This window comes from Lithobates pipiens, unplaced genomic scaffold (genome assembly GCF_037356315.1).
Source record: "Lithobates pipiens isolate NorthernLeopardFrog02 unplaced genomic scaffold, aLitPip1_a1.2 Scaffold_25, whole genome shotgun sequence".
Taxonomy (NCBI): Eukaryota; Metazoa; Chordata; class Amphibia; order Anura; family Ranidae; genus Lithobates; species Lithobates pipiens.
The window spans coordinates 130684565-130697440 of NW_027507787.1; the positions used below are offsets into that span (position 1 = coordinate 130684565).

General features: G+C 42.9%; 1 protein-coding gene across 4 annotated transcripts in view; it reads left to right on the forward strand.

The window, feature by feature from the left end:
• The window catches only part of OGDHL (oxoglutarate dehydrogenase L), a 344487-nt gene that overhangs the window by 126576 nt on the left and 205035 nt on the right, over positions 1-12876 (forward strand). For all 4 annotated transcript variants that reach the window (XM_077454880.1, XM_077454883.1, XM_077454884.1 and 1 more), the window contains 2 exons: positions 104-219; positions 8285-8439. In XM_077454880.1, coding sequence (XP_077311006.1) covers positions 104-219; positions 8285-8439 — 271 coding nt within the window. The remainder of the gene's footprint in view (positions 1-103; positions 220-8284; positions 8440-12876) is intronic.

A 12876-nucleotide genomic window follows, 5' to 3' on the forward strand; every position in this document is an offset into this window, starting at 1 on the left:
AGTAGACTTGCATGGCCTGTTAAACGTTTTGTTTGCTGTTTATATAACAATTTAGTTATCATGTTATTGGTCTGTAGAACTTTTTATATGTTTGCAAACTTAGGTTTCTATGGATTGCATGAAGGAGATTTAGATAAAGTTTTTAGACTGCCGACAACTACCTATATTGGGGGTAATGAAACATCGTTGTCGTTGCGAGAGATCATTAGAAGATTGGAGGTAAATTATTTTTCTTTAAAACCAAATGTCTTTTGATAAAAAGTACCATACACCTAAAACATTTGTTACGTGTATATAAAAATCTTATGCTGGAACTGCAGTATATGACACCATATGGTAATTTGTAAAATAAGTTAGGTTTAATGTAAGGGCTCACTCAGACAGAAGATTAGTGCTGTCCTCTTTTTAAGCTCATGGAGGTGAATGCACATGGACCGCCTTCATGGAGACAATTGCGTATCATTGTTTGAAATGGGGCAGGAGCAGGTGCATGGATCTGAAAGCAGGGGCTCTGCTTTAAGATCCGTACATTCGCTCCTGCCCAAACTTTGATATGTGATTGTGTCCATGCTGCCGGTGCTGCTTGTTCATTCACTTCTATGGGCTGCGTGCACTCATCTTTGAGGTGGATGCACACGTATTTGCCAGCAACTCTGTATGGAGCATGACACTAATCTGCCATCTGAAATAAGCCTTTACTCTGCCCACTTATACTTTCCTTTGCTGTTCTCCCATGCCATTTTGTTTCTCCTTATGAGCTGCCTTGAAACAAGTGGTACTTTTGTGTATGGGGGGATCATGTGACCTCCTCCCATGATTGCACAAAATTAATACTGCAAGCCACTGGAGCAGCAGGGGAGGAAGGTTAAGGTGAATTGGGGTGTGGGTTTCTATGAGACTCTCTCACTTTGCTCATTTACTGTCTTTAGCATAAATAAAGGCACAATTCAACAGGCATAGGTCTTTTAATGTTAAAGACAAGTAGCAGAATTGAGAACTTGGGTGCAGAGATCTTATTACCTGAGTTCTGAAAAACAACTATTCCCTAGATTTTTAGGGATATGATGCCTGTCTTACCCACTTACACCCACCATATGTTTAATAAGTCATATATTTTTGTCCTCAAATCTAAAATATCAGCTGTTGTTGGAGTGACTTTAGTTATACAGTCAGTGGCAAAAGTATTGGAACCCCTCAGTTTTTTCCCAAACATCCCTGTTACATATTCTTATAAATGATAAAAAAAATAAAAATAACATAATTATTGCCACTCCATATAAGTTAGTGGTTGTAAACACTAATGGTTTTTACCCTAATGCATTCTCTGCATTAAGGTAAAAACCCTTGCACTGTCTGTCCCCCCCCCGAACACTTACCCGAGTCCTTTATCGTTCCAGTACTGTACCCAGCTGTGGGTCTACTCTCCCCTATTCCTGGTCTCACAGACTTTGCTTATAAGAGAGAGAACCATTGAGGAGGGAGTGGGGGACAGGGCTGAGCTATGCTGGCTATGTCTATTGTTTATATATGTTCTGGTTGCCACCATTCCTTACACATAGTTACACAAGTCAATATTCATATAAAACTTCCCTTTATTACAAAATTCTAAAAAAAATACATGTTCTTAAAAACTTACAAGGTCACATTTTTTTTACAAGTATATACAGATAAATAATACTGCATATGTTCTAAAGTTTGATGTTCAGCAGATTGCTTGTTTTATGGCATCATACATCCGTTTGCAGATTCATTCAATCCATTAATCTCTTCCTCAGGGATAGGCAGATACCACTGTGAAACATCAAAGAAAACTTCCATTAACATATTGTCTATATGATATATATTATCACATCAGAATTAAACCATCACAAGATACAGTGCTTTGAAAAAGTATTCATACCCCTTGAAAGTTTCCAAATTTTGCCATGTTACAACCAAAAACGTAAATGTATTTTTTGGGGATTTTATGTGATAGACCAAGACAAAGTGGCGCATAATTGTGAAGTGAAAGAAAAATAAGTAGTTTTCAGTTTTTTTTTAGAATTATCTGAAAAGTGTGGCATGCATTTGTATTCAGCCCCCCTGAGTCAATACTTTGTAGAACCACCTTTCGCTGCAATTACAGCTGCAAGTCTTTTTCGGTATGTGTCTACCAGCTTTGCACATCTAGAGTGACATTTTTGCACATTTTTTCTTTGCAAAATAGCTCAAGCTCTGTCAGATTGGATAGAGAGCATCTGTGAACAATATTTGCAAGTGTTACCACAGATTCTCAGTTGGATTTAGGTCTGGACTTTGACTGGGCCATTCTAACACATAAATATGCTTTAATGTCTGTCATCCAAAACACAACACACGGTTGTGTCTCTGGGGGCTGAATAATCTCTTTCTTTTCTTATATCAGGGGACACATAGCCATAGTAATAACTATATGGGTTATATTGGCGTATCAGGTGCTGGACACTGGCACGCTGCTTAAGGCGTGAACTTCCCCCATATAACCCCTCCCACTACTGGGAGTCCTCCGTTTTTTCACCAGTGTCTAAGGTGGGCACGAGTAATGATGTGTTGTACTGAGCTCCACGGGCAGTAATCCTTGATGAAAGCCAGCCATCCTGACCAGATCCGTTCTGATGTGTTTTTAATGGGCTAAATGAATGGTACCCAGGCCTCGTAATCCGAAGAAACAAGGTTTTGCTTGCGAATGCTTCTCTTTGAGAGCTGGGCCCCGGGATCCAGTACTTTTTGGTAGTGAGGTCAATAAAAGTTTACTGGCAGGGTCCTGTCACAGGTCCAGGATTGTGGGTCTACCTGAGTGTTCCCCCGTTCCTGAAGGTTTCCTTTAAGGTCTTGGAGCCTACCGTGAAGGGGCGAAGATTGTTTTTTTTTTTTATCTCTGATTAAACCCTGCTGCGAGGATAAGGTAGGGGAGATTTTCTCAGGAATCTCTCCTTCTATGTATTGTGTTGTCATGTCATGTCTATGTGTCACCCCTGGGGGCTGTATTGAGCACTCGCCATCCTGATGCTGGAAACAGCAGAAGCTTTCACTCTCCTCTCCTTCAAGCCGGCTCAGACCCTCTGGTAAGAGAAAGGGGGGTCTTATCTCTTCCTGGGCCCCCAGATTGGCGTTTTTTTCTTATTTGATGCCAGCCAGCTGCCTTGTTCTTCTTTTTCTTTCTTTTTTTTTATGTGTTTGGTGCAGCTAGAGTGGAGGATTTTCCCTCTTGCCATGCTGCAGGGCGCTCGCACGGGAAACTCGGCTCCTTTTTGAAAAAGGAAGGGGGGGGGGGCGTATTCCGCACGGGGGGTGTCTTACGGTGTCAGATGCCGGCCACACATGCAGGAAGTGTTTTGTGCACTGTGAGAGAAGCTGCTGCCTGGTGGTGGAGGGACAGAGCAGAGAGGTTGGCTGGTCTGGTTTGGTGACACAGGTATTTCCCTTTTGACAACATTGTACTGTATAGCTAGGATTAATAGCAGTTATTGTACTGTACTATAGCCTAACAAGTGTTACATTCTTTTGCTGGTAGTGCCTCTGCTTTTTGCTGTAAGCTATAAGTGGCAAAGGGACCAGGAACTCCTCTAAGGGTTCTAAGGGGTTAATGATATACAACAGCTAAAAACCCTTCCAAAAGAATGTCATCCTCTCCTGAGAGGTATACGGCTAGTCAGATGAGCCGTCAAGGTTAAATTTTTTTTGTCCCTGTATATATCATACAAATTGTTTTTTTCTTCTACCATTTAAAGAAAAAAATTATGGCTATGAGGTCTCTCCATAATAGGACTAAACATAGCAGATTCCCATCCAGTCCTCAGGGCTCTTTTGTTGAGGTGCAGGAGGCTGGGGATCAGGTAGATCTTCCCAAATATTGGAAGATACTTATCTTTCCTCTTCGGAGGACCCTAACAGGGAGGAAGTAACCGCACAAGTCAGGTGGTTGTCTACTCCCTTACTTAACCCTTTTGTTGCAACACAGGCTCTTGAGGTGTCTACCTCTAATAAGGTTAATTTGAGCCTCCCCCACCTGGTGATGTTTTTTCCTATTCATGCATAGCTTATGTATTCTGAATGGGAACATTTCTATGAAGAAATGGGGGGTTCCAGCTATTAATACTGCAATCAACTCAGTGAGCAGAGTCTCACATGTCCAGTGGATAATGCACTGATGTTAAAGGATCCAGCAAATTAAGGTTGGATTTTCCTTTTAAAGACAGGATGTCTTTTGCAGTTCTTGCTACAATTGTAGTTTCTCAGTCCATTAACCCTTTAATGTCTGCTCCACTATTTTGGTGGAGCACATTTTGAGTCACGCTAATGCATTGAAAAATGTGGACTCCAAAGGGTTAAGGAACAGGTTGTGAGATACCTGAAATTCTGCCTGATCAGCAGGCCCGGCAATGGGCTGGTGTATTTGACGCACTGTGTCTCACAGATGCTATGAAGGACTCTATTGTTTAAGCCTTATGCCTTATACTTGGACTAGTGCATTTTCGCAGAGGTCCATGCCTGAAAGATTGATCAGCCGAAGCACTATGCGAAAACCCTTAGCCAGTTTGTGTCCCTTCCTGAGGTATGGCTATTTAGAGTGGATAAGTACATCCAAAAGGGTAAAGCTCTCTTTACTAGTAAAAGGAGGTTAACCACTTAAGGACTGCCGCATTTAAATGTACGTCGGCACAATGGCACCGACAGGACAAGCACGTACATGTACGTGCTTGCCTTCCAGCGGGTGGGCGATCCGGGATGAGGGGATGGCCATTGGTTTCTGGCCATCCCCTCTCGATTATTCCTGGCGAATGAGAAGCTTCCCCCCCCTGTGTAGTGTAAACACAGGGAGGAAGTGATGTCATTCTCCTCGGGGCGGTCTTTTTGACTGGACTGCGAGGAGAACAGAGATAGTAAGTGCACCAACACTACACTGATACGTAGGTACACATAGGCACACAAATCGGTTTTAGGGTCAGGGTTTGCTTCGCCCCAGGCAGTGCTAGGTTAGTGCCAGTACCGCTAACACCCACGCGCAAAGCATACACCTCCCGTAGTGGTATAGAATCTGAACAGATCAATATATGATCTGACCATTGCTATGGGACATCCCATATAGTTATTACTATGGCTCTGTGTCCCCTGATGTAAGAAAAAAAAATAGGATTTTTAAAACAGCTTACCTGTTTTATGTTTAATGTGTCAGGGGACACAGAGGTCCCTCCCTTCTTCTTATACACTTATATTGCTTGGCTACAAAACTGAAGACTCCCAGTAGTGGGAGGGGTTATATGGGGGAAGTTCACCCCTTAATGGGTGTGCCAGTGTCCACCACCTGATACACAGATATAACCCATATAGTTATTACTATGACGCTAGAGAGCAGGAGGTCTTGGGGGGAACGAAGTGGGCGATTAGGTTGGTAATTTGAGACTAGGCTAGTGATGTAGCTGAGGGCAGAATTGTGGATGGCTTTGTAAGTAAGTGTTAATATTTAGAATTTAATTTGTTGGGCAAGTGGCAGCCAATGGAGGGATTGGCAGAGAGGGGTAGCAGACACTGTGCAGTTTGTAAGGTGGATGAGTCTGGCAGCAGCATTCATGATGGACTGAAGGGGGGGGGTAGTCTATTTAAAGGTGAGCTTATGAGGAGGGAGTTGCAGTAGTCAAGGCGAGAGATAACCAGGGAGTGAATCAGGAGCTTTGTGGTTTCATTGGTTAGAAAGGGACGTAGTTTAGAGATGTTTCGCAGGTTGAGGCGGCAGCTTTGGAAAGTGATTGGATGTGGGGCTGAAAGGAGAGTTCAGAGTCCAGGATAACACCTAGCACCCTGACATGTGGGGATGGGTGGATAGTTGTGCCATTGCTCTTGACAGAGAAGTCAGGGGAAGAGGCATGTGGGGGAGGAAATATTATAAGTTCGGTTTTGGAGAAGTTGAGTTTGACGAAGTGGTGTGACATCCATACAGATATGTCTGTTAGTAAGTTAGTGATGCGTGAGTTGAGGGGTGGAGAGATAGATTTGTGTGCCGTCACCATAGAAATGATATTGAAAGCCACGAGTGGCTATCAGCTGACCCAGGGAAGAGGTGTAGATTGAAAATAAGAGGTCCAAGAACAGAACCTTGGGGGACCACGACAGAGAAGGGAAGAGGAGTAGAGGGAGTAGAATTGTAAGTGACACTGAAGGTGTGTTGGGATAGGTAGGATGAGAGCCACTGAAGAGCACAGTCACAGAGACCAAGGGAGTAAAGTTTTTTGAGGAAGAGGGGGTCGTCAACCGTGTCGTCAACCGTGTCAAAAGCAACTGAAAGATCCAGAAGTAGGAGTACAGAATAGTGTCCGTTGGTTTTTGCAGTTAGTAGGTAATTTGTGAGTTTTAGAAGAGCAGTTTCTGTTGAGTGTTGAGGGCGAAATCCAGATTTAAGGGGATCAAGAAGGTTATTTTTAATGAGGTAGTCACTTGGTTGTAAACCAGGCATTCAAGGTTGTTAAGATTGGTAGGGTTTAAGGACGTTTTTTTAAGTATGGGGGTGACCAGCGCATGTTTTAGACCATTGGGGAAAATGCCAGAGGTGAGGGAGAGATTGAAGATGTGAGTTAGAGAGTGTAGGATAGAGTCAGGTGGCGACCGTAGTGTTTGAGAGGGAATGGGATCCAGGGGGCAGGTGGTTAGGTAGGCGTTAGAAAGGAGTTTAGCAACTTCGTCTGTAGTAGCAGTTTTGAATAAGGGTAGTGTTAAGGGTACCTGTTGTAATGGGGTCTTAACTGGGGGAGATACCTGTAGAGTGGAGATTTCATCATGAATTGTATCAATCTTGTTTTTGAAGTGATTAGCAATCTCCTGGGCAGTGAGTGAGTCAGTGGGTGGAGGCGGTGGAGGACGAAGTAGAGAGTTGAAGGTAGAGAAAAGTTTACGGGGACTGGATGAGAAGGTGTTAATAAGAGTTGTAAAATAGGTCTGCTTGGCAGTTTGGAGGAAAGAGTAGTATTTTTGGAGGGCAGATTTGTATCGGTTGAAGTCTTTGAGAGATTTGGTCTTGTGCCACAGATGCTCAAAAGCGCGACTACGTTTTTTGAGAATTCTAGTGTCCTCTGTTTGCCAGGGTTGTAGGGGTCGAGGCCTGATTCTGCGTGTAGTGAGGGGAGGGAGCTTGTCCAGGGTGGAGGATAAGTGGAGGATAAGAATTTATTGTAGATGGAAGTGGCTTGGTTGGGGCAGGACAGGGGAGAGATTTTGTCATAGAGGTGGTGAGCAGCAGAATGGAGGAGAGAAGAGTCGAAGTTGCGAAAGTTTCTACGGGTGACGGTAAGGTGATTGGAGGGAAAGGTGTTGGAGGACAGGGAAAGAGAGAAATTAATAAGGTAATGGTCAGAGAGAGGAAAAGGATTATTCGAGAAGTTGCATGGAGTGCAAAGGTAGGAGAATACAAGGTCAAGGGTGTTTTCATCAGAATGAGTAGAAGCCTGTACCCATTGCTTCAGGTCAAATGAAGAGGTTAGACTAAGAAGTTTAGAAGTAGCAGGTGTGTTTGTATTAGCAGGGATGTTGAAATCACCGAGAAGGATTGTGGGTATTTCTGAAGAGAGAAAGTAGGGTAGCCAGGCAGAGAACTCATCAAGGAAAGTCGATAATGGTCCAGGGGGCCATTAAATCATAGACTATGATTTAAACCATATATCTAAGAATCAAACAATATTTCAAATCATACATCTAAGAATGGTTGAAAATTAAACACTGGATTTTTTTTAAAGTGGCCTGCTCTGATTGCTGCACTGAAGCCAATAAAACATATTTGGGAAAAGGAGCTGAAACATACAGTTTGGGGAACTAACCCATCAAACATAAAACAATTGGAGCAATTTGCTCGATAAAAACTTGCTTTATTGCAGTTATTGCCTCAAAGGGCCTAATTGGGGGCAACAATAATTATGCCATTGACATTTAAATTTTTATTTATTATAGTTCTAGTTAAATATTAAGCTTTTAGTTAAATCCAGATTATGGATTGTTTTAAAGTCGCCTGCTATGAGTCCTGAACTGAATCCAATAAAACATCCTTGGAAAAAGCTGCCGAGACATACAGTTTGGGGAAGGAACACATTAAAACTTAAACAAGCAGTCAAAGGGTGTAATTTGGGTAACAATAATTATGCCCTTGACTTTTTAATTTTTGTTTATTATTTGAAAGAATATTATAAACCATAAAGCAAAAGCAAAGTATCTGCCTTATTGATTATAGGATAAAAAAATGTTGATTGTGTTTGTATGCTATACATGCTCTTGTGCCTTGCAGAATTCATACTGTCAACATATTGGGCTAGAATTCATGTTCATCAATGATGTGGAACAGTGCCAATGGATTAGACAAAAATTTGAGACTCCTGGCATCATGAGGTTTACCAATGAAGAAAAAAGAACACTGTTAGCAAGATTAGTGCACGCTACAAGGTATTTGATTATGAATTTTATGTTTTTTTTTTCGTGTTTTATAACATAGTTATCATCAGTAAGGCTTGGCAGAGCAACACTGGAAAGCCAGGGTGTCAGCGCTCACTGTATGAAGAGTGTGCAGATTTCTAATTATTGGTAGTTCTCTTAGATTGAATATATATGCACAGCTGAATGGAAGGACTGTTGTAGTCCATTGGTGGCAGTAAAGTACATGTGAATGAGAATGGGAATATATGGAGACAGCCTGGGTTAGCTTCAGGAGTGCAAGATAACAGTAAATAAAAACTTGGCCATAAACAATTTAAGTTCCTCAGGGGTCAGGCAAGTTATAGAAACTGTATGCACACCAAGATCCAGTCTGATAACTTAAAGTGGTTGTAAACCCTTACAAACCACTTTGACCTACAGGTAAGCCTAGATTAAGGCTTACCTGTAGGTCCAAGAAATATCTCCTAAACCTATACGGTTTAGGAGATATTTGCCTGAAGACAGGCACCGCTGTCTACGGCGCATGCGCCGTAGACAGCGGCGCGCAGGCGCACTGAGCATGGCATTTCCAACAACGGAGCTGCCGCGCGCGTCGGCTCCCGTGCGCATGCGCAGGAGTGACGTCATCGCGGCTCCGCCGAATGACAGCGGCGGAGCTGCGAGACTCCACCGAAAAGATGGATGCGCCGGACTACAGGGGACAGCGGTGACTTCGCTGGCTCCTGTGTCAGGTAAGTGACACATAATGGGCTACTATGTGATGCATAGTAGTCCATTATGCTTTGCCTTTGCAGGGAATGAAAGAGGAAGTAAACCCATTAGGGTTTACTTCCTCTTTAAGGAAACTGCCAGGCAGTCAGAGTAGTGGAACGGAAACAGGGAAACATAACCATGTAATGAAAGTCAGAACTTGCCATTGCATGGCCTTCCTGTGCTCAAAATAAGGAGTATAAAAACTGCAAACTTGAAGATTATCTGAACCTAAAAATAAAGGTAAACACAGACCGATATGATTGAAGTTGACCTGTGTTATAACCATGGCTCCCTCCATAGATAAAATGGTAAGAGTAGACACCGGGGACCGGAAGTGTGCAATATGCAGGTTAATTGGGTAAAAAAAAAGACAAAAGAATCTGGGGAAAAAAAAGAAAACGAAGGCTCCATTCTCATTGTGTTAGTGATTATATCTTGGCAATTACTCCCCACAGCTGGGTAGCTGCTATCATTTGGTTTAAGGCCCTGCTGCCTCTGAACAAACCATGGCAGTATGCAGGCAAAGAGGTGGGAGGAATGAGATGGACTTCCAAATCCCTCTAGGACCTCCTGCATAGTTTGCTGTAAGGGTCAGATTAACTCTAAATCCCTGCCATTATCTGGTACATCCACTGTGTTTCAGGGGTTCCTCTGGTTCCCCATGAGGGAGGACTAAAGAATTGGCGTTCTCCAGCTGTTGAACATTCTCCAGCTGGCCATTTGTACTTGAATTACACCACGGCGGTCGCATTGGATGAGATTCTGGTCTTTAAAGTTGCCATAGATAAGAGTCTGGAGGCCCTCTTTAAATAATCCTTCTCCTTGGTAGGAGTGGCTCTACAGCCTGCTGTGGAAGTTTGGAAACCTCTCAAATGTTGGCCAAATTGTATGCTTTGTACTGGAGAAGCAGATCCAGGGGATCTTGCCATATGGCAGTTCCTGGAAGATTTTACTTATGATAGCTTTCCCAGTTGAGCACCACGTCTGTCCAAACAAGACTTTGATTCCTTAATCTAGACGGGATGACCCATAAAGAAGACAGTGACGGGTAAGAAACTGGTGCTGCCCTCCTAATTCAAAAAGAGCCTCGCTCCAAGCAGAAGCCTACATCCCAGTTCCATAAGGAGAATTGCACCCCCCAAGTCCTCCGGATCCAGAGGCAAATCATTTTTACAGTAAAGGGGTGTCCACCTCATAAGTGTGGGGAGATGTCTTTTGGCCTTTGTGGCTCTCTGGCCTCTGGAAGTCACAGGTGACTCTTCTTTTCTTCTCCGTGCTTAATGTGCTTGAGGGTATCTTCAGACATATAAAAAAGAGTGTCATTCTTTGCTGAGAAAAGACTGCGGACCCAGGAGGTCTTTAAACTTATCCCAGAAGAGGAGAGGTCTCATAGCTTCTATTCCAACCTTTTTATGATTTTATGAAGTCAAACAGATGTCCAGCCTATTCTGGACCTCAAGGGTCTCAACAAATTTCAAAAGGTACAGAAATTGAGGATGGTGCCTACGCAGTCAGTGATTGCCTTGCTTTATTTGGGAGACTAACTGGCATCAAAGGCATGTCTGTTTTACACGTACAGGTTTTCCAGCCTCACTAGTGATTTCTGCAATTCATAGTAAATCACCACTAACAGTTTGACATTACCTTTTGCTTTTTCCACTGCTCCCAGAGTGTTTACCAAGATGTTAGCTTCCGTGGGGTATCTGCACAATCTACTTCTCAGAGTTTAATTGGCTTAGATGCTTGGAATCTTCAGAAGTTGCCTCTGGTTCCAACACAACATCTGGAGTAAGTAGGATTAGTTCTTGACAAAGTGCAGGCAGAAGTACTGCTTCTGTTTGAGAAATGCCTGCCTCCTAAAACCCAGGAGTCCCTGAAGATGTTGGAAAGTTTCTCTATTCTGCATAAGGGTGCTGAGGAAGATGGAAGCTGCTTTCGAAATGGTCCAATATGCTCAGTTTTATTCCAGAGCTTAATATTCTGTTGATTCGAGGCAAGCTCCAGGAGTTCTTGGATCAGCCAATGCATCTGACTGCCAAGGCCAGATCAACTTTGGAAAACACATTTCTGGTGTGGAAAGCTTAATCCAGGGTGCCCTTTACCAACTTGGATGTGGATCTTTTAGCATCCAGATTCAGCAACAAGCTGGACAGGTTTGTGTCTCAGACCAAAGATTCTCAGGCATTTGCAGTGGCTGCCCAGATAAAAAGTTGGAGGGCATTCTGGTGATTTTGATCTCCCCTGTTTTAGCCAATAACAATATGGCTTGTGGACTTTGTAAATCACTTGGCCAACCAGCTGTGGGCTCTTTCAGATAACCCAGACTTGCTGTTGCAGGGTTCAATCTGCCATCCTGCTTTATGGTCACTGGCTTTGATGATGTGGTTGTTGGAGTCCCAGTCCTAAGGGACAGGCAGGTGTTTCTAACTTTGTATTTCTTACCCTTCTCAAGGTAAGAAATTCAAACTCCAGGAAGGTGTACCATCATACATGGAAGGCTTATTTTGCCTAGTGTGAGGCTTGTAAGTTTGATCTATGACAGTATGTTGTGGGTTGCATTTTCTCTATACTATTAGGGATATACAGTATCTCGGTCTTGGCCGTTCTGTTTCTCATTCCGTTCAGTGCCTCATTCCCTAGTAAAAGCCTTTTGTGCAGGGAGTCACATGGATGATTTCTCCTGTGCAACCTTTTTCTCCATGGGACCTCAAAGCATAAGTTCATCTTTGGTCCACATGGCTGCATTTTTCATGCACAGAATTATGTGAATGGATGAACTACATCTACTGTCCGCCTCTGCGATTAATGACTTGTCGTTCTCAATGAACTATGAGGGCACTGGTTAGCATCCTCGTAGTTCATTGATTCTTCCTGCCATTCAGTAACTGTCTGCCTGTATGCGTGTCTGCAGGACCCTGCAATCTGCTGATCACTGTTGTAATTCCTTACAGGCCATAAAGTAAGGAAGGGAAAAAAGGGAGTAAAAAAAATAATAAATTCTTTTATTTTATTTTTACCTGCAAAAATATGTACTTTTTTTTACCGGTGAACTTGATCTTTATTTTGGTGCTGATTGTTTTGCAGATTTCTGTTTGAGCCAACCTGAGAGAGTCCCATGTCACTCCTTACATGCAAGGTTGTCTTCTTGGTTTCCATTACTTGACTTAGTATGGAAGTGGACTGCACTTTCCTAGAAATAACTTTTTCTTATTCTTACCAGGATAAGGTGGCGTTGAGCACTTTTTTTTACTCATGTTGTTTTTTCTACTTCCAACTAAATCAGGACATTTTATTGCCATCTTCTTTTTGTCATAATCTTAAGTATCCTAAGGTGCTTCACTTTTTGGATTTTGTTCGAGCTGTTTGAATGTATCTAATGTCTCCAGCTTGGTTTTGACAGTCTGAGTCCCTGTTTGGTTGTACCCGAGGGTCCTCAAAAGGGTCAGGCTGCTGCTTGATCTGCTACTTCTTGGTGGAATTGTCAGCTCGTTTTATCAAGGGCAAGGTTCCTCCTTTCTTAGTCAAGGCCCATTCCACCAGGGGTGTCAGTGCTTCCTTCCAATTAGGCATCAGTCTTCTGTTTAAGCTTGTAAGACTACTATAAACTAGTGTTCTCTTCAGATGTTAAGACATTTTACGAGATGGATGGATGTGTCAACATTTTTGCAGGTGGCCTTGTAGTGAAGTTTTCCC